Raw genomic sequence first — 27,472 nt, forward strand, 5'->3', positions numbered from 1 at the left:
TATTATTTCCTGAAAAATTAATAAGCTAAGTCCTAATAGCACCCATGTGACTGGACAGAGAGTGGAAGAATGGAGACACTTTGCAACCTTTACCTCGCTTCTTTCTTGCTTTGTGTAACTTCAGTGGCTCTGTGTATGTTTCACTTTCATGATGTGATGAGATTATTGCAAAATATTAGTGATTTATATGACATTCTGCATTTCATTACATAATTCACATGTAATAGTTATGTGCTTAAGGGTCAAAGCTGTGTAACTGAGAGGAGTCCTCCACATAGCCTCTAAAGGAATGCGGAGAACTGACCAGGGCTTCTGACCTAATGTCCAATCCTCACCTCATCATGGTGCACCCTGTTGGGTATCTACTTGGATACTGAACAAAAAAGGATGGGCTGGCAATTTGGGATTTAGCCGAACAAATTGTATTCTTATGGGTTAAACCAAAATAAAAATGATGGTACGACATGACAAAATTTCATGCCAGCTGGGGCATCGCCAAGTTAAACAAGGCCCCCCGTTGTTTTCGTAAGGGAACCAGGGCGAACAGCGAAAAGTCAGCTACTGGAACAAATCTGAAAACACACCCCAACTCAACATCACCAGAGTTAAAGATCGGTACTATCAACATAAGAAGCCTGAATGGCAAAGAAATGGAGCTAGCTGAGGAATTAGATAAGTACCAGATCGACATAATGCAGGCGACTGAAACAAAAAAAGACAAAAACTGGTGAGATCTTTCTGAGCAATAAATGCAAAATGTTATATTCGGGCAATGACAATCAAGGAAAAGAAGGAGTAGCCATAGTATTCAACACAAAATACGAGGCTAATCTTCTTGAATGGCAGGCAGTCTCAAGTAGAGTAATCTGGGCAAACATGAGACTGGGGAACTGCACAATGAGACTTATTTGTGCCTATGGTTCCACAGAAGGTTCTACTAAGGTAGAAGTGGAGGAATTTTTTGATGCGTTAGAAAAAGCAACTGACACAATGATAAATGAAAAGTTGGTCCTTGTTGGGGATCTAAATAGCAGAGTAGGAAATGATTGTGAGACATACAGAAATATTTTGGGAAAATTTGGAGAAAAGAGCAAAGCTAATAATAATGGCAAACATCTGTTGGATTTCTGCTCAGGACATGGACTGGTTATTACTAACACCATTTTCCAACATTAAAATGTGCACAAATTCACATGGAGAGAAGAGGCAAGGAATAAGAAAAGTCTCATTCATTGACTATGTTATTGTTGATAGTGATGTTTTCTCCCTGGTGCAGGACACCAGAGTGTACAGAGGATTTCAAATTGGAAGTGATCACTATTTAGTCTTCAGGATAAAATTGAATTTCATATTGAAAAGAATAACATGTAAGAAAGTTGTAAAGCGAATAAAAGTTGAACAGCTCTCAGATGTGAACTGTAGACTAAAATACACAAAGATTATTGAAGAAAAAATGAAAGAGTTTGAGAACAGGAATCAAACCTTGGAGATTCAGTGGCAAACTCTGAAGAAAACATTGATTGATTCTGCCAGTGGTGAAGTTGTGAAGCATGTGGTGAAGTTGTCTGCAATGATACAAAAATTAGAACTCCATGGTGGACACAGGAAGTTAAAGAGGCAGTGAAGGAAAAGAAGAAAGCATATCAAAAGTTCCTATCAAATAAGTCAGCTTGTGCTCTTAGAGAATACAGAGACAAATGTAAGAAAGCTAAACAAAAGTCATGGGAGGACTGGCAAGAATATAGAAAATAAATATCAAGAAGGTGACAAAATATTCTGGAGGTTGTTGAAGAAACTTAAGAATAGAGGAAAGAGTGCTGTAAAAGGAGTTAGAGATGATAAAGGTGACATAAAAACGGGAGAAAAAGATATCCTTGAAGTATGGAGTAATTACTTTGAAAGGCTGCTAAATGAAACAAGCAATGGTGACAGCACAGTGGTAAAAAAACATTGACCAAGCATGCAGTCAGGAATACATATCCATACTTGAAGTAGAAAAAGCCATCAAAGGCTTGAAATGTGGAAAGGCAGCAGGAGTAGATGATATTCGACCAGAAATGCTGGAGTATGGTGGTATAAGTATTACAGTAGCTGTACTGCATAGTTCAGAAAGCCTGGACAGAGGGACGAATTCCCAATGATTGGAGTAGAGCTCTTATAGTACCCATATATAAAAAGGGAAATAAAACTGAATGCGAGAATTACAGAGGTATTTCCCTACTGAGTGTTTCTGGCAAGATCTATGCAAGTATACTTGAGAAACGGTTGAAAAGAATTGTGGAAAAAAAGCTTGGTGAAGAACAATTTGGATTCAGGCCAAATAGAGGCTGTCAGGATCAGATCTTCACTTTACGACAAATAGTCGAGAAAGCATGGGAATATAAGAAAGATCTGTATTTAAGTTTTGTCGATTTGGAAAAGGCATATGACAAGGTGCCAAGAGAGAAGCTATTCAATATGCTACAGTTATATCGTGTCAATGGGACATTATATCAAGCAATACTTAGTCTTTATTTGAATTGTAAGTCAGCAGTTAGAATTGAAGTAAGTACAGGAAGATTGTTTAATGTTAAATCTGGTGCGAGACAAGAATGTGCATTATCCCCTCTGTTATTCATTATCTATATGGATCACATTATGAAGAAAAGTGGTATTAAACATGATATCAAAATTGGAGATGTTAATGTCAGCTCTTTGCTTTATGCAGATGATGTTATACTTCTAAATAAATCTGCTACAAGTCTGCAAGATTCTCTGACTAAATTGAATAGCTGATGTAATAGATATGGTATGAAGGTCAGCATTAAAAAGACAAAGACAATGAAAATGTCAACTGTGTTGTGAATGGAGAACCTGTGGAACAAGTTAAACATTTCAGCTACTTAGGCACAATTTTTAGTGAAGATGGTAAATTAAATATAGAAATAGACAACAGAATCAACTTGATATGGAATAAGAAAGAAATTAGTCAAAACACTAAATTAGCTGTATACAAGACAGTGTTCTAACCTGTTTTAACTTATGGATTTGAGAGCTGGGTCAGAAGTAAAACACTTCACCAAAGACTAGAGACCACAGATATGAGAATCCTGAGAAAGATTATAGGTGTGGACAGATGGCATCAATGGCAATATCATATTAAAAATGAGGATATTAGGAAAGAACTTTACATTGTCAGCATCCAGGAATGCGTTAGCAGAGCTAATCTCAGGTGGTATGGTCACTTAAACAGAATGGGCGAGGAAAGATTAGCAAAACAAGTGTTCTCTGCCAGGTTGGCAGCAAAACAACCCAGAGGAAGACCAAGATATAGGTGGATTGATATGGTACAAAGTGCCTTAGACGATAGAAATATAAGATCTGATAATGTTGGAGTCTTGACAAGTAACAGACTGATTTGGAGGAAAACTGTAGATAGGAAGTTAGTAATGATGTAATTTTTTCATGTAGTACTATCATATTCTGTACACCCCTTGAGGGTACATGGCAGGAATTTGATGATGATGATAGTTATGTTTCATAATTCCGTTAGCTTTAACAATGAATAACATGTTCTGTTGGTTAATTTCACATTCATAGGCAATAAGAAATTGTAAATTAACATAATATTTGCTCATCTCCTTATAGGGAGTAGGCAAGGCCTTTTAACCTCCCTACCAGCCAATGCGGAAGAAATAGTGACACCAAATCGCACTTCTTATCTATGTTATTCAATGGGTTTTATAGCTTCGTATCCAGATTTATCTCGACGTCTATAGACGTCGTGGCTGGTTTTGGGGGGGGGGGGGTTAAACCCTATCTAGCTTTTGGAGACTGAGTGGGCAGTTCAATCACCACTGGTAGCCAATCAGAGAAAAAGCTGGCCTATGTCTATATAAGGGAATAAAGGGTGTTAGCTGATTTATTTATTTATTTGCTCATTCTTAAGAAATGAGATATATTGAAAGCAATGTACATTTTATTGCATTATACTGCTTCAAATAACACAACAGAAGTTGCTACTTGGACAATGTACTGTGTTTTCCACATGGCCTCCAGGTGGTCTCAGAGTTTGGAAAACTACAATATATTATATACATTAAATAAACATTAGTGATTGTCACTCTTACCAGTTTAAACCAAACAAAAACTCTACGAGCAACGTGAGAATGGCTTTAAAAAATCATTCTATTTCTACATACCATTAGATGGATTTTCATGCGTGTATAATATGTTATTGAATACTACAAATTTACTACAAGCATCCAAATAAAAATTTTCTTTAATCAAGTGTTCCACTAAGACATACGTATATATTCACTATAAATTCAGTTTAATGCCACTTGGGTTTAATATATTTAACAAGCAATTAAACAGCCATAATACTAAATAAAACTTGGATTCTGTTAGTAAAAGGAATGATGTTCTTTTAATATAGAAATCTGCAAAATAGGCATCTCTTTAAAAAATGCTAAACCTTCATTATCTTATCAGTTGTACACAAATATTTACACAAAGATACCCAATATTATTGTTTATTCCACTGGTTTTAGAAAATCTGCTCATCTTGAATAAATTCAAATTACTGCAATTTTCATAATATTTACATTAGTATACACTGTTCTCCATTGAATCCTGGTATTTTAATATTTCCTTGTTCATCAAACTGTATATCTGGTCCATCTTCACCAATCAACTCTTTTGGTGGATTTCCACAATCTTGCATTTTCTGCATCAGAACAAGAATTCTTTCGAAACGTGATTTCTTAACAGTTTCTTCATCATCTGGTTTTTCAATTTCAAACTCTTCACATACCTGTTTCATTAATTCATACTGTTTGTTGTAATTCTCAAAATGTTTCTCCCCAAGAGTTGGTCGCTTTTCTGCTAACCAGTCTGGGTATTTGTCAACAATATCCCGTAGAGCAGGATAGAGAAGATCCTTTGAAAGTAAATTCTGCATAACGTTATGCATCAATGGTAAAAGATCAGGTGCTGTACTACCATCACTTCGAACGCTCGTGCCTATCGAAGAATCTCCAATGCAAAGATTTTCTAAAACTTGGGCTAATTCCTCTTCTGTAGGAGGATTACCTAACATTTCTGTATTTTCTGCAAGATTCTTTAAAGTTTCTGCAAGAGAAGCTGCAAATTCTTCATCAGATGCGGCTTTCTGAGCTGATCCGGCTAGCTGCTCTAATTCCTTTCGTAATGGATCACTTCCAAAAGCAGAAAATACACTATTTTGAAATTTTTCAAATTCTTTGCCCCAAGGACAACTATCTTCAACTGAAAGTGAGGGTGCATTACTTGTTGGTTGTTCTTTAACCTTACTGCTTTGCATTTTTTCTGATTTCTTAGGAATAGGCTTGTCAAAATCTTCAAGGGCACTTTCCAGAAGAGCATCTAAATCATCATCAATTTGAGACTCCTCATTAAGTGGTTCTTTGTCTGTTTCAGCTTTGTTTACTTCCTGCCTGCTGCCAGAAGGAACATTTTGTGTGTTGTCCATCATCAAGATATCTGCAATAGGAATAAATATTCTTATAATATTCTGTTGAATTTGATTGTTAATACTAACATGATTCGTAGACAGGATTAAATTACTACATGTGAATTACATAAGGAAAATAAGGCATTTACTATAAACCACTACTATTTCATTATGAGTATCTCATTACCTCAGATGTGAGAAGACAAAAAACAATACTGTTACATGAAGAAGAATTAACAGAGGTTACGGAATACTTCTGTTCTACCAATGTCTGGCCAGTCACATGTACCATTAGGAATCTGTGGGAACTGAGAACATTCATTATCGTAGTTATAAAAAAACAAATAGAGGGGCTTAAAGTGCAAAGCTCATGGTACAAAAGATTTAAAAAGAAAAAAAATGTAAGTTTAAAATAAAACTAAAATGAAGATAACTGCAATTATGTTTTTTTTTTTATTTCTTGTAACTGGTAAAGAAGGAAATGGAGATGGCTCTCTTAGCTTTTGTTTTTTATAAGATGCCAACAATCGCTAGAAGATACATTCTTTTCTGAACTCTGTGCACCACCCTTCCCCAAAACTGAACTGTCAAGACAAACAAAAGGAGCATCACAGGTTCTTCTGAGGACACTCAGACTAGAATTACAATCTATGAAACATAACATGATTCTAAAGGCATTTTCCATCCAAATCACAATACACCTTGGACAATTATTTCCCAAGATTGTTTCCATTCCTTACATAGAAGGCATTTCTGAATGCATCACAAAAGTTTTTATAAAAATTTGAATTCCTGACAACCTTCAATCCTGCCTTGCACCAAACACAACATAACATTCTCGCCCAGCTCACTCAGGACCACTTCCTTATTCCTGCAATATCTCTTACTATTGCCAGAATGGTTGTACCATTCTGGTCTTGCACATCATGGAGTTTCTACTAACCCCAGGATCTCATGAGACAACACGTAAGTTCTTCCCATAAGTCCTTTCAGATTTCAAAGAATACTATGAATCTCCTTGCAATCAACCCAATCTTAATCAGAAATAGTGAACTTTGAACTTGACAATAATTTAATGCAAACTTATAAAAACAGGTTTTTTTGTTGTTGTTGTTGGCAATGATTTTATATTTATTTTTTAGCTATATATGTATTGTAGTTCACACATACACAGCTTGAAAAGTCAGTGCATCTTGTATTGTGGGCAAGGCACAATGCCATGTAACAAGTCAAGTGTTTGTAGGATTTGTAGTGACAAATCATGCTACTCCCTCTACCAAGCACATGCATAGGTGTGGATAAGCCTGGTGAATGTTCTTACCAGAGTGCATAATTCCAACTATAAAATTTGGAGGTGGCGGTATGATGGTATGATCCTGTTTTGGCCTAAAAACCTTTGAGGTACCATGAACATTAAACTCCATGAAGTATCTGAACATTCTGGAAATTGCAATGCTTCCTACTTTGTAGGATTTCTATGGAAATGACCATTGTTTCTTTCAGCAACGCACAGCGTTATAAGGCTGCTGCTGAAACTGCATGGTTTGTGGACATGAACATCACCCCACTTGACTGGCCTCCACAGTACCATGATCTCAACCCTAATGAACATCTGTGGGATGATTGTTGGAGGTTTTTCCACTTGGTTATACTACAAATTAAAAGATACCAAGAAATTATATACTTGGTTTAATCCTTTATCCAAGTTAAAGCAAAGTTTGCACCTGAAGTATTTTCAAGACTGAGGCAACTCGTGTGTGTATATATATATATATATATAGAAACTAATAACTTCACATCATTTGCCCTAGTATCCCATAATGCAAAGCACATATCCTTGCAGGCATGCATAATGCTATGCATTATGAGAAGGATCACTACCCAGACTGTTTTCGACCTTTATTGAGGTCTCATCAGTGGAAGCCAGACCCAAGGTTGAAGAAATGCAAAAGTCATATTTTCATATACGAGTAGCCAAAAGGTGTCACAACTCATTATTAAAACACTGTGGATTAGAAATAGTTGTTGGAAGTTTTTCCACTTCCACTCCTTTTCCACTGGTATCATTAATTTATAGTATAACCAAGTGTAAAAATTTCCAACAATCATCCCACAGATGTTCATTAGGGTTGAGATCATGGCTCTGTGGAGGCCAGTCAAGTGGGGTTATGTTCATGTCCACAAATCATGTAGTTTCAGCAGCAGCCTTATGACACTGCATTGCTGAAAGAGACAATGGTCAGTTCTAGTAGATTCTACTCCAATCATCAAAAATTCAATCCTCTGACCAGGCCTTGGAAATTTCATGTCTCCATACGTAAACATTTCTGGTTGAATATGGTCTATCTTTTCACATATCAGGTTTTTGAGGACTATTTCAAGTATTGATACATTCCTCTTGAGTTTCTACCACCATGCTCTCACTGCTTATTTCATTTAGCAGTGCTCCAAAGTAATTACTCCAGGCATGTGGAATATCCTTATCTTTTTGGTGTACCCTTTATTATCTTTGTTTTTCTTTCAGAGTACAGTATTCTTTCCTCCATTTCTGAGCTTTTTCAATGGCTTCCAAAATATTTTACCACCTTCCTGATATTTACTATTTTCCCACCAAAGTCTTACCATGATTTTTATTTAGCTACTTTTACATATTGCTCTACTGTTACATTTTTCTCTATGTTCTCTGAATGCACAAGCTGACTTACTTTCCAGAAACTTTAAATATGCTTTCTTCTTTTCCTTGATTGCCTCTAACTTCCTGAGTCCATCATGAAATCTGATTTTTCTATCCTTGGGAACTTCCTCACCACATGCCTTTCTAGCTGAATTAATTAAATTTTTTCGATGTTTGTCAATGATATACCAAGATTTGGTTCTTGTTTTGAAACTTTCATTGTTTTCTTGAAGATTTGTACATTTGAGTCTATACTTCACCTTCTGAAAGCTGTTCAACTCTAGTTGAACAGCATTCAGAAGGTGAAGTATAGACTCAAATTTTATCCTGCTTAAAAATAAATGTTAATCACCTTTAATTTCAAATCTTTTGTATACTCTTTTCCTGAACCCACATGAAGATATATTGCTATTAACAATAACACAGTCAATGAGACATTTTTTTATCTTCCCTCCAGGTGAATGCTAGAACATAGTGTTAGCAATAACTACTCCATGACTCGAACAGCAGACTCCTTTCTACAAATTTTCTCAAAGCATTTTTTTGTGTCTGGTAATCACATCCTACTCTGCTGTTCAGATCTCCAACAAGAATAAAACATTCCTTTGTGTCAGTTGCCTTCTCTAATGCCCTGAAAATTTCCTCTGCTTTCTTAAAACCTTCTGTAGGTCCACACGCACAATTAAGTTCCATTGTTCAGTTCCCATTCTTCTGATATTTGCCAACTATTCATAAAGATTATCGTTATAGTTAGTGTTGAATGCTATAGTTATTCCTCTTTCCTGAGTTACTGCCTGAATATAACTTTGCTTAGGAAAAAAACTCATCTGCTTTTGTCTTCTTTCTTTTGGTAACACCTATTATCGATCTGGTATTTACAGTAGCAAACAAATTCATCCGAACAAGCTGAATTTATCAAATTTTTGGTTTTGTAATGTATATTAAAGATGCCAAGAAATCATATCCTTTATCCAAGTGTAAGCAAACAAAGTTTGCTTCCACTTGGATAAAGGATATAATTTCTTGGCATCTTTAATTAGTATAACCAAGTGAAAAATCTTTTGGTTTGGTTTCTGTTTCAGTTCACGATAATTTTGGTTTGGTTTCTGTTTCAGTTCACGATAATTTTGGTTTTAGTTCACTATTTTGGTTGAGTACTACGTGTTTTAACTGTCTCTATAATGTTCATTAACAGTGTTGTGCATTTTTAATAGTGTAAACAAGTTGACAATTGTAGTGTTTTATTCATTTTGTGTAACTATAAAATGGATACATCTCCAAGAAAGCATTCAAATATATGTACTCTGTATCTGCACAGATTCATAACTCAAAGACAAATTGCCAGTGAGTGTGGTTTTGGTTTGGGTCCTGTCAGGGCCATTGCCAGATTAGATTGTGCCCTGAGGCAAACAATTAAATATCACCCCTGGTAGATTATAAGACAAAAATATAAGAAAATCTCCAATTGCTTTTTTGTTTTTATTAGAAGAGAAACATTAATGCAAAACAATTACTTAATAATATTAATTAAATGGTTGCTCTATGAGGATATCACAAAAATATAAATTACAAGGCCTGAGCCTTATATTCTTCATGCATCTGCTCTCCACTATATTTCTTCCATAACTTTTTTTTTTTATGTGCAATTCCTGTTGAACATTGTTTGTCATCCACTTTACACAAAATTGAGTCCTCTTCTTCAGTCATGGAATACAACTTACTATTGCTGCTAACAAATATTCCTTTACAATTTCCCAAGCACTAATGATATCTCTCCCTTCTAATTCCTCCCTCCATAGAACTGCTCCAAGTTGATATCTAAAACCATTATAATCACCTGCCTTATAATTCCACATACATTCCCGTCTGTTTGATACTCCTGCAGTTCTAGATTCCCTGCATTGACACACCAACTCATTCAGAGAACAGCGATCTCTCCAGATGCCTACATCCTTCCTCATTCAAATGCAAGCGGTCTCTCACATACAGTTCATTTCTGTCCTCAAATGCTCTCCAAGCATCTCTTTTGACACATTCTAGCTATCATGCTATTCATTATTAATGCTCTTCTACTCAGCTCATCATTATCATACCTGGGCAACACACACACTATCTTCCTTCTCTGAGTTTTCTTCTGTACAACCTCAAGCATGAATCTCAGATCTCTAGCCACCCAATTCACACTGCCTCTCAAGTTATTCGTGCCCACCATCACAATAATCTCATCAACCCTTTCACCCCACTTAATTGCCATAGCCACACTTTTTATTGTTCCTCCAGGCAAACACTCCTCAGGCATCCTATCTTGCACACCACGGATCATTGAGTTTCCATACATCACACCTCTTACCACTGTTTCTTGATTGCTCACCTGCATCCCTCAAGCTCCATCCTCTAACACTTTCTCTGTTTGTCCCCTTCTACTTATCTGCTGTCCTAGCATCTTTCTATCCATGGTTCCAGCATTCCCTCTCTTCTGTTTCTATTCTCTCCTCTTCTATCATTCTCATAATTCTCTCTCTCACTCCTACTCTGATTCGGCTTGCATTCATCACTTCCATTTGCTTCATCTCATCTTTCACTTCTCAACTCATTCCCGAGACATTCCACCACTTTCAGTGCACCTATCTCTCTCTCTCTCTCTCTCTGCAAGCTACCCATTCTTGCTTGCCATTCATCCTCAACTAAGACCATCTACAAAAACTTCATAATGATTCAAACTGTCCACACTCCCCACTTATTTTTTCATTTATATTTTGCTCGTTATCCTCACCCTCTATCACACTACTTGTCTCTCTCTAGGTAGAAATTCTCCTGCCTCTGACACAGCTGTTGAGGTCTGTTATGCTAATCTCCAACTCACAAAGTTCTTCCCATTTCCTACAATTTCCACATCTATGATTTCCCCATCTCTCACCTGCCACATATACAACTGCCCGGACACATACCACAAAATCCAGTAGTATGCTATGCAAAATGTAGTACTTAAATGGGGGAGGACTTGGTGACACGTCATTAGTAATTTGAGCTGCAGCTTCCACCATCATTCAAAGAATACTAGGAACTACTACAACTACACTAAATGCTCTACTATATTAGCATCTCCATAGTGCAATTGGAAGAACAACGATACATTGTGCCCTTCGATTAGAAAAGGCCTAAGTTCGATTCTCGTCATGACGGGAGGAATCTTTATATGGCTGCAGCTCTTCTGGTGTAACCTTTGTTTTTTTGATGAAAATGTCCAGCATGCTTTTTCAATCGAAGGTGAGTTAGCCAATCTTATACGGAGGTAGCAGGGTTTTTTCCTCCTGAGAAATCAGGTTTTTATCCTGCACACAGACAAATCAGCCTTTCAGAACACATACAATTTACAGACAAAAATACTAGTTGTGGTGGTAGGCAGTAGATGGCATTGATGTAGATGATTGATAGTAGAGGTTCAGTGTAGTCGTGGAGAAGGATAGTTGTACAGTAGGTGTCTTCCCACTATGAGTCTTCGGACTCCTTTGAGGTGTCATGAATAATATTGTTATACGCTCTACCATAAGCCATACACTTATGTGATACTATAAGTATAACTATATCATACTACAACTATACCAAATAATGAAAATTTATCTTTTTCTTCTCTACTACCTCTGAACACTTCTGACTCTAACCTCTCCCTCTTGGCATGAATAAACCAAAAATAAACAACTAAACTCCAATAGCAACATTACTGAAGGACACTTGTATCACTGAAAAAAATGCAACACAATTTGCGAAAAAAGCCACACTATATACTGATTAAAAACTTTTTTTTTTCCCAACAGCTCAAATCTACAGCCATGTCTTTCACGACCAAGAACGTTTCTTCAAAAACAAAACAACCTGAGATGAATGTTGGAACATGCCCATTTCAACAGATTAGTTAATTAACACTAATATGTGCTTCAAGAATTGCCCAAAATATAGCTATACTTGAACAGTAAACATCAATAGGTCAAGGCAAGAAGAATAAGAAACCATGGACTAACTGGACTAATGGGTATATCACCAATTCCATGGAAAGGGCTTCTGAACCTTACCACTTCTTGTGATCACATTTCTCCAAACCTAATGTGCTTTTAAGTCAAAATGAATCTTATGCTGTACCAGCTATCATTCAAAATAATCTGTTCAGGGCTCAGAGGGTCTTGTTTGAGAAGTGCAGCATTATAATCTCCAGTACATGTCAGTGTTCCTGTGAATACTGAAGACACAGGAAGTGAACTAAACTTGAGCACATGGAAAGTTGGGGATGGGGGGGGGGGGTTCCGATGTGGTCATCACATTGGAGAGATTGAGAGGTGCAGAAATGACATCCTAGCAATTACAAAAACCAGATGGAATGGAGAAGGTAATTTCAGAAAGCAGGATGACAGATTTACTCATGTGGTTGAAAGAACCATGGGGTATCTGCGATGAAGAAAAATTATGCATGATCCATTCTCAGTTTTAAGGCCATAAATGGGATACTTTTTATTAAACTTAAGGATCATCCTACCAATGTGTCAACTATGGTAGTTTTTGCACCTAACACAGAGAAGCATGATGAAAGAGTGGAGAATTCCATGAAATTAAACAGAGCCTGCCTCTGTCCAAAAGATTTCTGATATATACACTAGTCCAGAAGTAGACTACAGTACACACAATCAACTAGTTAGAGTCAAAGTGAGAGACTCCAAAAAAAATTCCAAGGCAGTCCTACCCCATCAGACTGGATGTCATAAATCCCCAGAGGGTTAACACAAGAAACTTCAAAATGGTTGGATGCTCTTCTGGACTGTTAAGGAGAACACCTGAAATGCTCTGGGATAGAGAGAGAGAGAGAGTCAAAGTTATATGGGTTGCAGCCAAGAAGCATCTAGGTCCAATTAGAAGACCAAGAAACTCATCGATCTCAGACTCATGAACTCTGATCAAGAGGAGGATGGAGAAACAGACACAAGGACTGAAGAATATAAAGAATATAGTCATCCTGCGACTTATGTTGGGGTTCCATTCCACCAGGCAGGACATAAGTCGATACATTAAATCAACAGACTTATAGGTGTTAGGGACTTAACAGTAATAAGTATACTGTCATTTTAATTTTTAAACCTTATTATAAAACTGTACTGTGCGTTACTGCCACTATAAAACAGGAGAATAATCACCCAAATCTTCCTCCACAATCACATCCTCATTACCTTCCCTATGTGAAGGACAAGGCTGCAGCTCTTCTGGTGTAACCTTTGTTTTTTTGATGAAAATGTCCAGCGTGCTTTGCTTATTCCTCTTCTTCTTTTCATCATAAAGCAAACGCATTATGTACTTTCCTTTCTATTAATAAGTAGCGTTCAACATTGGGGTCCATGTTTTCAACCATTTTGAGAACATCACTAACTGCAGAACATTTCTGCAAGACTCCTCACTGTGAATTGTTTAACTACCTCTCCTTGTTTCTCTTTTTCCTCTTCCTTTTCTCATTCTTCCTCTTCTGCAACACATTTTCCCTCCAGTTCGACTAATTCTTCATTCGTCAACTCTTCAGGGCCACTTCCTATGAGTTGAACTATGTCGTCATCATTCACTTTGAGATTCAGGTTGTTTGCTAGTCCCACTATTTCTTCACTCAATTTACAAAGGGCTTCATTTTTTTCAAACCTTCCAAAATTGTGCACAAACCTTTTTAATGTTTTTTTCCATATGCCACAAATACATTCAGAGATCACTTAATCCCAAATAGCAATATTTTTATAGCATGATAAATATTGAATGCTTTTCAGATTGGCATGAGAGTCTGATCATTTCTTTCAGTGGTAGAAATGGCTTGTGAAAAAGTTCTCCATAGATAATAAGCCTTGAATACTGCAAGAACTCTCTCAATGAAGTAGTGTTTGGAGATAGAAACATGACCTTCAACTTGGTGAAGATCACCAATATAAGACAGATGACCTGGAATCTAGAATTAATAAAATTTTAAATTCTAGATTCTTTCACACAATAGCTTTCCATTTCACTCGCATAACAGTTGATTAAGACATCCACAAACAATTTTTGAGTCATCCACAACTTCTTATATCTCCGCTAATGAATTGGAAGAGTATGCTTCCTAATGTTTTTGAAGGCTCGTGGATTCTCACTGTGCCATATCACAATCAGTGTATATCCCGACACATTACTCCTTAACAGAATTGTAACATGGTCTTTAAGAGCTTTGAAACCAGCAAAGATTTTAGCTTTTCGTGAATGAATTGTCTACTCGGGCTTTTTTTCTGAAACAAGGTCTCATCCATATTAAATATTTGTTGTTGCAAATAATTTTCTTCCGTAAAAATTTTATTCAATTTCTCTACAAACTCCTTGGCAGCCTTCTCATTAGAGCTTGCAGATTCACCATATATTTTCACATTATGCAGTGCAAAATGCTGCTTAAATCTCATGAACCAACCGGAAGAAGCGTTGAATTCGTAATTGGGTCCTGATTTCTCCTTTAACATGTTGAAGAGACCTAAGTGCCTTAGCGGATATGATCATAGTTCTAAAAGGTATGTGCTTTTGGATCAGGTCTGTAAGCATTGGCTATTTATTGCTACCATTATTATTTTATATATATATATATTTCTTTCTTATTCTCACTATTCCATCTTACTACTGAGTACTTAGTTTATCTACCTTTCGCACTATGAGTTTTATGCCTATGGATACTAGAAAAATTTATTTGACAAGACTGTGTCACCAGTATCTTTTAATTTGCATAAAACTCAGTAATATGGCCAGATGATTTCTCTCTCTAACACAAATTCCTTCAGTAAAACTTTACACAAACAGTCGTGGTCTATTTGCACTTAACTATACGCTTTGGCTATATTACTTGGTTTCCAGCTCTTAAGTTCGCTTTTTTTTTTTTTTTTTTTTTTTTTTTTTTTTTTTTAGGAACAGTGCATTGTAAAATAAACAATCAGGCAGAGGTTACTCTCTCTCTCTACCTATCCTTATATACTTTTGGCATAAAGAAACAAACTTTCCCTTTTCGATATTAAATGACTATACAATGTAATTACTCTGTTACTTCTCTGCTTAAAAAATTCAAATTGCCGAGACTAATTTACTCATAAAGAGATTAGCTAGTTATGGCTAATCTCTTTATTTTACAATTTATATTCCAGTTAACAACAAATCAGAGGACTCTCTTATAGATATTTCTTATCAGTCCGTCTATGACATATCTCCTAGATTACAAAAAGAATGTACATAAAAAGATGAACACACTCACAGAGGCTCTTTGTCTCGATACCTTCCAAAAATCCTGCATCAAAGTCTCTATGGTTTTTCTTTCATCTCAGGCCTTAGGTTTCTGTCCGGAGAGTCTTGTTTCAGGGGGTGCTATGTCGGAATATTAGCAGGTCTTGGACTGCAATCTTCCTGGTACTCAAAAGTTCAGACAAGAGGTTTCAGCATCCAGGCTTGAAGATCACTCTTCGGCTTCGGTTGACTTCCCACAGCACTAGGACATTCAACAAGCACTCGGCATCAGCTGTTCTCCCAATTTTTCCTCTGGCATGGGTTTGCCATATAATCTATTCCTCTGGGTCCGACTGCCTCTGGCTCTCTTCGGTAATAGCGCTTCGCCTCTCCTGCTTAGGTAACTGGACCTGGACAATCCCCTTTTATTTTTTCCTTCTCAGGACCTTGTACCAAGAGTTGTATACCCCGAAGAAATCAGCAGTTCTCTTTGATCTTTTTGTTAAGGCCAACCTGTTCTTTTTTCTCCTCCGTGCACTCTATTTTTCTTTGTCTTGTCGGGCAGCGGAAACTTCTCTGAAACTAGCGGATCTCTTTGATACTAACTTTGAAGGTGTTCGTGCGCAGAGCTCGCAAACAATTTTCTCACACACTTTCTTGTACTCTTATACATAGCTATTATACAAAGTTCCGATGGCAAAGCATTGCCTTTGTTTTTGACATTCTAGAAACTTTAAATAAAACAGTAAATACAATCAATTCAAATAGGGTTATTTACATTAAAATATTTAGCATAAAACATATAGACAAACAAGGTTATTTTTGTAACATTCTCATGAGACTTGACCTCTGTAAAAATCAATGTAAAGCGCTTTGGTATTTCTAAGCTACATCGAGTTTTACAGGTCGTCTATGCATGATGGAAGGAGCTTTTCCAATCACTGATAGGACCTTGTCGTAGCTTCGTCACTATCGTTGAACTTGCAACTTCATTTCAAGATCAACTGCTCGCCTCTTTTTCTGCAATTCTTCACTAGGTTTTTTAATTGGGTGTGTAGTGACCATGTTGCATAAAATATCACGAAATATTTAATGATCAATACACAAATAACATATTTTTCAAACGCAAAATCAACAGAGGAACTGTTGAAGCCAAGTGCTGACTGCAGAGGGAGGTTGCCGCTGAATGTGTTGTTGCCAAACAAAAACCTTTTTACTTTTCGCTTGCTTGCATCTTGTTCAAAAGTATAGTCGAAAATGTTATTTATTCCATTATGGAATTACAGACTTTTCTTCGAAAGGACATAAGTCGAGGGATAACTATATATATGAAAAGTCAGAAAATGCATCAAGTAGGTCAGGTTAGTTTGTAAACTTTGATACAAGTTGCCCAAACTGAATGTTATTGAGAAGAGAAATGGGGGTAATCATAACAGAACAGAAAATGAAAAGCAAATGGAAAGAGTATTGCGAGAAATTACAGCAGAGAGGATGAGGAAACTTTGGAAGAGACCCATCCCCCAGGGGAATAAATGAAGACAACAGGCAACAGAGTGATAAGTGTTTCACAGTGATTAGGATATGGAAGACAGGAGTATGGCCTAGTGACCAAGTCAGTATTCATACCACTGCATAAGAAAGGAAACATGAAGGACTTAAGAACTACAGAACTACTACTTGAATCGCTCATGAAAACAGGATTCTACTAAAGATTTTCTAAATAAAATTGAGGTCAAAGTCAAGGCTGAGATGCCCGAGCAACATAGTTTTCTGGAAAGGTAGTATCAGAGATCAGATACTTTGTCTTAGGCAGATCACTGAGAAGCAGAGTTCAGACTTTATATTCTACTCAAGTTTTTGACATTCAGAATGTGAAATTATGGAAGGTAATGAAAGTAACTGGTTTCCTCAATGGACAACAATGTTGAGGACATCATACAATGGATAAGCAATGAGCTGAAGATAAGAATTAAGCAATCTAAGATATGTTGATGATACAGCTACTCTTGTAATGACAGAAAAGTAGTGGGATGAATTACTGATACGGTTACTGAAATCTGCAAGAATAGAGGACCTAAACCCAACCTTAATAATATGAAAATTTTTGTTCTCAAAGGAAATATAAAGAAGGTTCAGAGAAATAAGTGTACCTCAATGGAAAAACAATTGAGGTAAATAAATTCAAGTTTCTGGGATCCATTATCAGTGCAAAGAACTGTTGTTCAGTAGAAAATTAAGAGTGACTAGACTTATCTAAAGTCTAGGACAGTCAAACTACAGGAATCAGTGGCCTATTTATTCTAAATGCAGCTGTTTTTTTTTCAGTAGATACTTATGGATTAGCTTGACACATAATAAAACCTAATAGGAAAAAAAGACAGCTGTCTTTGAGATGTGATATTAACATGCCTTAGGAGGCACTGAGAGAAGAAAGCTGTACAAAATGGATGAAAGGGTTCTCAAAACAATAACAGAAGGTAAGGTTCCTGTAAAAGGGGAAGTGGTAGACTAAATGAGATGAATAGATGATGTGTCTGGAGTAACTGGTCTTTAGACAGTCAAAGACTAAAGTCCACAAAAAGACCAACTGAAGAGAATTTGTGACATATTGCTAATAAAATTGCAGAATGACAGTACAACATCTGCTATTTACATATACACAAATATATATGACACCAAATCTATATAACTTATCTATGCAAGCACCGAGATTATCTTCATACCACAACTCCAAACATGAGAAACAAAAGCCAATGCACAATGCTTTAATTCTCACAAGCCATCATATATGGACAAAACTGGAATTCTATTTCTCACTTCCAACAGAAACCTTTATTTCTTCTTGAATTTACACAGGAGAAAGATTTATACAGAATCTGATATGATAGCACTACATAAAAAACATTACTAACTTCCTATCAACAATTTTCCTCCAAATCAATCTGTTACCTGTCAAGACTCCAACATTATCAAATTTTATATTTCTAAAGAATTTTTTACTATCAATTCACCTGTATCTTGATCTTCCTCTGGGCCGTTATTCTGCTAACCTGGCAGAGAATACTTGTTTTGCTAATTTTTCCTTGCCCATTCTGTTTAAGACCATACCACATGAGATTAGCTCTGCTAACACATTCCTGGATGTTAACAATGTCAAGTTCTTTCCTAATACCCTCATTTTTAATACAATATTGTGATTGATGCCATCTGTTCATACCCCATAATTTTTCTCAGGACTCTCATATCTGTGGTCTCTAGTCTTTGGTCGAGAGTTTTTTCCTAACCCAGCTCTCAGATCCATAAGTGAACACTGTCTTGTATACAGCTAATTTAGTGTTTTGACTAATTTCTCTCTTATTCCATATAAATTTATTCAGTTGACTTCCTACCACACCGGCTTTGTTGATTCTGTTGTCTATTTCCATATAAAAATGGTGCCTAAGTAGCTGAAATGTTTTACTTGTTCTATAGGTTCTCCATTCACAATGCAGTTGATATTTTCAATGTCTTTGTCTTGTTATTGCTGATTTTCATACCATATCTATAACAACAGTTATTCAATTTAGTTGGCAAATCTTGCAGACTTGTACTGGATTTATTTATAAGTATAACATCTGTGCAAAGTAAAAAGTTGAGATTAACATCTCCAATTTTGATATCAGGTTTAATACTGATTTCCTTCACATAATGGGATCCATATAGATAATGAATAACAGAGGGAATAATGTACATTATTATTTGAATCCAGATTTAACATCAAACCATCTTCCTACTTCCTTCAATTCTAACTGCTGACTTACAACTCAAATAAAGACTAAGTATTGCTTGTTAAAATGCTCCACTAACACCATATAACTACAGTGTTATGAATAGCTTTTCTCTTGGCACCATGTCATATGCGTTTTGCAGGTCTACAAAACTTAAATACAGATATTTGTTATATACTTACGATTTCTCTACCATTTGTCATAAAATGAAAATCTGATCCTGAGAGCCTCTATCTGGCCTGAATCCAGCTTGTTCTTCACCAAATTTTCCTTTGACAATCCTTCTCAACTGTTTCTGAAGTATATTTGCTTAAATCTTACCAGGAACACTCAATAGGGAAATACCTCTGTAATTCTTACATTCAGTTTTATTTCCCTTTTTTGTATATGGGTACTATGAGAGCTCTACTCCAATCATCTGGAATTCATCCCTCTGTCCAGGCCTTCTGAACTATGCAATGCAGCCACTGCAAGACTTTTATAATTCCATACCTGAGCATTTCTAGTCGAATATCTTCTAATCCCACTGCCATTCCACATTTCAGGCTTTTTCTACTTCAAGTATGAATATGTATTCCTGATTGCATGCCTGTGGAGTGTTTTTAACCATGTGCTGTCACTGCTTGTTTCATTTAGTAATTTTTTGAAGTCATCATCATCATGCTTTTCAACGATTTAGGCATAGAGTGGCCTGTTCCAGCCTTAGAAGTCATCGTTGAATCTCTTTAGAGGATGTCCTGGTTTTCTTTTCCCTAATGCCTTGTAATTTAAAGCTTATTTTGGTAATCTTTCTGTTTCAATCTTTGAACGTGTTCCATCCATTTATGTTTATATTTTTTATTTTTTTCTATTACTGATGTCTGGTTTAATTCTTTCATAATTTCTTCATTTCTTTTGTGATTGAAGAGAGTATACTTTGCAGTTTTTCTCTTAAACTTCATTTCAGCTGTTATGTTAATCTTAGTATTTTTTTTTTTTTTTTTTGTCCAGATTCCACTTCCTTACAATAGGACTGGTAGGGATAATGTATTGTATCTAATGTAATGAGAGGATCCAGAGGCAAGTGACCAAGATGATAGCAGGTCTATGGAATGAACCTTATGAGAACAGGTTGAAGATTTGTGGGTTGCAGAAATTGGTTGATAGGCAGAAAAGGGGTGATATGATTAAGACATTCAAATTACTGAAGGGTTTCTATAAGATTAAGTCAGAGGATATTTTTCAGAACAGGACTGGTGGTGGGAGGACTAGGGGTCATTCATGGAAACTGGGCAAGAGCGTGGTTAGCAAGGGTGTTAGAACTAGGTTTTTTACTTGGAGAGTGGTGAATGAGTGGAATAAGCTGCTAGAGTCTGTTGTGGGTGCCATGATTGTGAATGAATTCAAGGCAAAGTATGATAGATACTGTGTGGATGTTAACAGTTGTTCTTGACATGATGTTTAGGGCCTCCCTCGATGAGTCTAAGGACTCCTTGGAGTTGCCCGTAATAATAATGGTGGTATAAAAATCCTAAGAATATGGATAGCATACATTCAGCCCACAACTTCTTTCAAGTTTCAGGAAACCATCACTTTAGAAGTAAGCAAAAATTTCAGCTCTTATTTTCCACATCGATTCTATTTTTTGTTACAATTTATCTGTGAGTTTCTCTTGCTTAATTTATCTATTAGTGATTTTTAACCAAAGAAATAACAGGACTCTAGCTTTCGTGCAGTAAAGGTCCCCCACCTGGAGGTTAGGCCATTGGTGGTGTTAATGTTAACCAAATTAGTATGACGTTAGCATACTATGTAAACTAACAGCTTGTTTCTCTCCTCTCTCTCTGTGTGTGTGTGTATAATGTGTATACGCTAGATGGATGACCCCCTAATATGAAGGTCAAAAAATCAGGTGATTTGGTATTAAACCAAAGTTTTGCTATAACACGTAGTTTCCTTAATTTAAAAAAAAAAAAAAAAAAAAAAAAAAAAAAAAAAAAAAAAAAAAAACCGAACGGTGATCATCAGATAACTATGAAAAAAAAGGATAATGTACATATAATTTTTTTCAATCCATCCACAAAGTTAGCATATAGTACATTTTTGTCCATGGCATGGAAAGGGTTGGAGTTGGATACTGAAAAATAAATTTTATATGAATACTGCAAATATCCACTTAAAAAAAAATTAAAAGCAAAGCGACCTGAATTCACTGGACAATAACTCATTTACTGTACTATAAAAAGTAATTTAAAGACAATGAATGAATCTTTTCTAGATTCCTCACATTGAAAAAAGGTGAGTAACAACCGTATGTCATTTTTTTCCCCCTTCCTGCTATAAAACCACTACAGACAGACAGACACAGAGAGAGAGAGAGAGAGAGAGAGAGAGAGAGAGAGAGAGAGAGAGAGAGAGAGAGACAGAGACAGAGACAGAGAGACTTTTTTCAACTCATATTAGAGATCTTTCCTGTTAGGGAAACAGTTTTCATTGTGCATGTTTAATTAGCATACAAGCATGCAACCCATACTTCACAGTATGGCATTTTGCTAAGTGTTTAAGAAACAGTGTCCTCTGTTTACCATATGGACCTTTGTGGGAATATCTAATTCTCAATGTGGAATTTGTCAACTTCTGGAAATGTTCATGTCAACAGAACAATCAATGTGTCTGCTAACTATGTACTTGCTGTTTCTGTTTGATTTCTATGAAATGAAAACATACTCTGGCCACAACTTTCTAACTACAGAATTCATTATTATTATCATGATTACTGCATGGGGTCCTAAGACTCATCATGAGAAACCCAAGCGATCCACACAATATAAACTATCATAGTGTGGGAAACAGTGTCCTCTGTCTACTTGAAACCATTAACAGACAAAACACTCACAATGACTCAGACAACCCATTCCATTCATTCACCACTATCCAAATGAAAAATCTAGTCCTCGTGCCCTTGCTAACACTCTTACATAAACCTACAGAGATGACACCTTGTTCTGCTCACTCTAGCCAAGTGCCGAAACATTTCCCCTGAATCAATCCTATAAAATCCTTTACGTAAATTAAATGTTTCCATTATATCTCCCCCCCCCCAACTTTTTTTTTGCCTATAATAAATTTAGTTTAATCCTTTATCCAAGTGTAAGCAAACAAAGTTTGCTCCTGAAAATATCTTCAGGACTGAGGTAAGGTAATGCAACACCAGGCAACTCCGAGCAAAGGCAGACCAAGATCTCATCACTCCTTGTCTCAGTATCTCCCATAATGCAAAGGACATCTCCTTGCAGACATGTGTACTGCAATGCATTAAGGGAAGGGCCATTACCCAGACCAGTTTCAACCTTTATTGAGGTATCGTCAGTGGGAGGCAGACCCAAACATGGATATACTAAGGCAGAAGCAATAGGAGAGGTCATATTTACCTATAGGAGTTGCCAACAGGTGTACCACCTGATTATTGAATTACTCTGGATTTAGAGAAAGATGTTGGAAGTTTATTTTTCATTTGGTTAGACTATAATAAATTTAGTTTAATCCTTTATCCAAGTGTAAGCTAACAAAGTTTGAGCCTGAAAATATCTTCAGGACTGAGGTAAGGTAGTGCAACACCAGGCAACTCTGAGCAAAGGTGGACCAAGCTCTTATCACTCCTTGTCTCAGTAGCTCCCATAATGCAAAGCACATCTCCTTGCAGACATGTATACTGCAATGCATTAAGAGAAGGGCCACTACCCAAACTGGTTTCAACCTTTATTGAGGTCTCATCAGTGGGAGGCAGACCCAAACGTGGAGATACTAAGGCAGAAGCAATATGGTGTTGCACTACCTTATCTCAGTCCTGAAGATATTTTCAGGCACAAACTTTGTTTGCTTACACTTGAATAAAGGATTAAACTAAATTTTTTATAGTCTAACCAAGTGAAAAATAAACTTCCAACATCTTTCTGTAAATCCAGAGTAATTCAATAATAAGGTGGTACACCTGTTGGCAACTCCTATAAGTAAACATGACCTCTCCTATTGCTTCTGCCTTAGTATCTCGAGAAAAAAAGTCCTTTTTAGGACTTCCAGGGTAACAAAGCAATGCTGTAGCCAATGAAGTTTTAACTGAGGCTCGGCTATTGCCGTTACCCAGCCATGACTAGAGCTTTTAGCTCAATAACACCCCATCCACACAGATTTTCTTCATTCAGATGACGGGATAAAGAGTCAAGGACTCAGTCCATCGCCCAGTTCTTTTAAGAACTTTAAGAACCTTAGTATCTCTATGTTTGGGTCTGCCTCCCACTGACGAGACCTCAATAAAGGTTGAAACCAGTCTTGGTAGTGGCCCTTCCCTTAATGCATTGCCGTGTACATGTCCGCAAGGAGATGTGCTTTGCATTATGTTATGGGAGATACAGAGACAAGGAGTGATGACAGCTTAGTCCACCTTTGCTAGGAGCCTGGTGTTGGACTACCTTACCTCAGTCCTGAAGATATTTTCAGGCACAAACTTTGTTTGCTTACACTTGGATACAGGATTAAACTAAATTTATTATAGTTAACCAAGTGAAAAATAAAGTTCCAAAAAAATTTTTTTTTGCCTATCATCCAACTTTTGCAATCCACAAGCGTTCAATCTAAGGAGCATCCCACAGACTAATCAATCACCATCTTGGTCACTAGCCTCTGGATTCTCTCCACCATTTCCTTATCACCAAGAAACACAGATGACAAGACCTGAGCACAGTAATCCAGATGTGGTCGTATCAAGGCTTTATGAAGAGGAACGATAAGTGTCTTATCCTTGTTTGTCAGTGTATCCTTCAATAACCAAGTAATCCTGTGAGCTGTCATGGCTACTTCAGCAATATTCCCTCTTGAACTTCAACTCTCTATCTACTACCATCCCCAAATCCCTGTCTTTATCAATTTCCTGAAGTACAGTTCTCTCAATGTGGTACACAGCTTGTAATATTTTGTATTCCAAAATGCATAACTTTACAGATTAAATTGGCACCCATTATGTTTTGTCCATACTGATAGCCTATTTAAATCATCATACAAGCTCTCTACATCACCTTGATTACATTTGATCTGCAAATAAACTGAATATCTCCCTTTAAATTATTTCCTTGTATTCATAAATGATAACAAATTAAACAGCAGTGTGCCAAGCACAAAGTCTAACATAATTCTGTTTGCATAACAGAATTCCATGTGGCATACTGTCAGACGGCTTTGTAAAATCCAGAAGCATCATTGTGTAGCCATTCTCTTTATCCAACTCAACTGTCACTCTTTGAAAAATTAAACACAGAAATATTAAATATTCTACCTTCCTATCTTCACCTAAAGACAAACTTTTTCCATTCAATCTTCCAGATCCCATGCTCCTGTGGTATCTTACTTTGGACAGTCTGGCAGATCTACAGCTATCTGTCATGAGGAACATAAATCTTACATCCTTTACCATGAACAAGAACAGTTTGGCCTAGCAGAACATGCCATCTTGACCAAAAAAAATTTTTTGGAAGAAAAACTAAGCTTTCAAATAGAAGTAATTTCTCATAGAGCGGTGTTTATATAAATAGACTTGTGAGGCCTTTTCTACACTGACTAAACTTATATCTGATGGCCGTTGGCTATCCCCTTTATGGGAAATTTTATTACATCATCTTTTTGCAAATTCCTGATTCTCTCCACCATTTCCTCATCCCCAAGAAACACAGATGACCAAACCTGAGCACAGTAATCCAAAGGTGGTCATATCAAGGCTTTATACTATATTTTTTGCATATTTTTATATGCAAAATATTATTGTTATTTATAAATATTATTATAAATAACATTTATAAATTGTTATTTATAAATGTTATAACAATTTATAATTGTTATTAATTAAAAATTGTTATTTATAAATATAAATATTATTATGAAAAAATTCATATACAGTAAACCCTTGCCGAACGCGGGGGTTACTTCATTAATATATTGCGCGCACGGCAAAATCGCGTTCCGCAAAGTTAACTTTCTATGGAAAAAAATGTGATAGGTATAGTTCAAATTAAGAAAGTATGTATGTATAATTTAAAATAACCTAAATATTGTTGTAATTAAAAGGGGAAAATGAAACAAATGTTAATTGAGATGATTTTTATTACTGCTTAATAAGTAGGTACATGATACAATTATTTTTTTAAAAAGCTAAATTTTTGCTTGGGACAATGACTGACGCAACTCTTTAAAAGTTTCGCGGTAAGGAGCGCAGAGTTTTTCAATTCCTTCCATAAAGTGTCCTCTTCTTTCTTCATTTGGGTCAATCTTTGCAAAATCAGACAGTTCCTGTGCCCTTTTTAACAATTCGTTTAACTTCTTGTAAGTTAAAGGCGCTTTATCTTCTTCGCTATCGCTGCTTTCACTGTCGGCTGGTGTTACAAGATCATCCAATTCTTCATTTCTCGATCGTCATTCTCGATTAATTCTTTGACTTCTTCTTCCATATCTGAAAACCTTTCGCCGCCAATTGCTTTTGCAATTGGTACGATTAATTTGTACAATCCAAGCTATTAATATTTTTTCCACCTTTTCCAATTGAGGAATTTTTCTTGAAACTTGAGCAACCTTTGCCGAAGTATCGCCTGAAGCTTTGACACTAGACCGAATCTTTTCTTCATTCTTCTTATGCTTGATTCATTTATAGCTAGTTCTCTTGCAAGCGATTTAACACGTGTACCATTTTTCAACTTATCAAAAATTTCAATTTTCTGAGATAATGTCAAAATTTTGCATCTTTTTGCTGCTTTATCATCTTCGTTCTTCCTCTTAGGTGTCATATTGAATTTTTGAAATTAAAAGAAATACAAATGAAAAAGGAGAAGAGGATAAACGCTGATAAATACATGATTACAGCTTTGCTAATGTGAGTGAAATGATCGCAACTCGGCCTGGGTCACTCAGCTAGCGGGCAGCGCCAAGCAGGGTTGTCGGCCGACGCTCTGCAGCGTACCGCGTATGAATGAAATTCTAGTGTTGGACAAATTAAATGGAAACAATTAAGATAACGCGTATGTGCAAATTCGCGTTCTGCAAAGCAGCACTCGGCAAGAGTTTAACCGTATTGCATTTTTTTAATTTTTTTTTTTAAATTTTTATAATTGGGAATTTTACTCATTATTTATTGTCCTATTAACACTATAATGTTAATATGAATATGATTTTTTACCTTAATTTCATATTGTTTCATTTTCAATGTACTGAGGATGCCTATGAAACATTAATGAAAATTTTACAGCTATTAAATTTATTTCATGTAAGTTTTAGTTTCCATGTTTCATTTTTCAAAGTACAGGATGATCAAAATTAAAATATCCCTGTTTAAGGCTTTGTAGAGAACCATCCAGTGTCCAAACTTTGCAGGTATACATTGTGCATCATGCAGAAGAGATATATAAAAAAGATTAAAAATAAATAAAATAAAAGTTTCAAAATTCGCCTCCAGGGGTATGATGTACTAAATGTAAATGCAGTAATTTTTCTGTGTGAGTAAGCAGGATAATAGCATTATTAGCATAAATAACACATTTTTATTCACTGCTGTTATGCATTCACAGGTTATACTGTTCAATATGCTGCACTTCCCAGTATGCCACAAATTGCACAGTGTGTTCAATAGCAGAACACAGCTGGTCAAGACTGATGCTACATGCATGCTGCGTTATGTTGTCTTTCAGTGCTGGCAAGTTATCAAGATGATCCCGATAAACACTGTCTTTGAAAAATCTCCAGAATCAGAAGTCACAGGGGATCAGATCAGGTGAATGAGATGACCATGCAGTGAGAAATGCACGAGTGATCATTGTGGCTTCCATGAAATGTTCTCGAAGAACCTCCTGTGCAGATCGACTGATGTGGAGTGGCTCCTTCCTGCATGAAAATGACTAAATCCATGCACAGGCACTGTTATAGCTATAGCAATACCTCTCAGCAGTAAGAGCAGGTCACAGGACTGAACTGACAAATGTCCTCAAAGAAGAATGATCCAATGATAAAAAAAAAAAGCTGTAAACATGCACCAGAGAGTAACTTTGAGAATGCAAAGGAATTAGTTGGAATGCATGTAGGTTTTGCACAGCCCATAACAACAAATTGTATGTATTCTCAGCTCCATTCAAGCAAAAATGAGCCTCATTTCTCTCCACAAAATCTACAGCCATGCAGCATTAAACTCCACTCGAGCAAGGAATGTTAAAGATAATGTCAGTAGACTTTCAAAGTCCAGCAGGTGCAACTCCTGTGTTAGCATTATCTTGAATGGGTAATGAAGAATCTTTTGTA

General features: G+C 36.2%; 1 protein-coding gene across 3 annotated transcripts in view; it reads right to left on the reverse strand.

Annotated features, from left to right (window-relative positions):
* Positions 1-4,243: 4,243 nt before the first annotated feature.
* Positions 4,244-27,472, reverse strand: part of Pex19 (peroxisomal biogenesis factor 19) — a 31,818-nt gene continuing 8,589 nt past the window's right edge. For all 3 annotated transcript variants that reach the window (XM_090410134.1, XM_090410133.1, XM_090410135.1), the window contains one exon: positions 4,244-5,502. In XM_090410134.1, the coding sequence (XP_090266260.1) occupies positions 4,583-5,494 (912 nt within the window). In that variant the 5' untranslated portion in view covers positions 5,495-5,502 and the 3' untranslated portion in view covers positions 4,244-4,582. The remainder of the gene's footprint in view (positions 5,503-27,472) is intronic.

This window comes from Typopeltis vanoorti, chromosome 20 (assembly GCF_054136105.1).
Source record: "Typopeltis vanoorti isolate ZY-2024b chromosome 20, IOZ_Tvanoo_1.0, whole genome shotgun sequence".
Classification (NCBI taxonomy): Eukaryota; Metazoa; Arthropoda; class Arachnida; order Uropygi; family Thelyphonidae; genus Typopeltis; species Typopeltis vanoorti.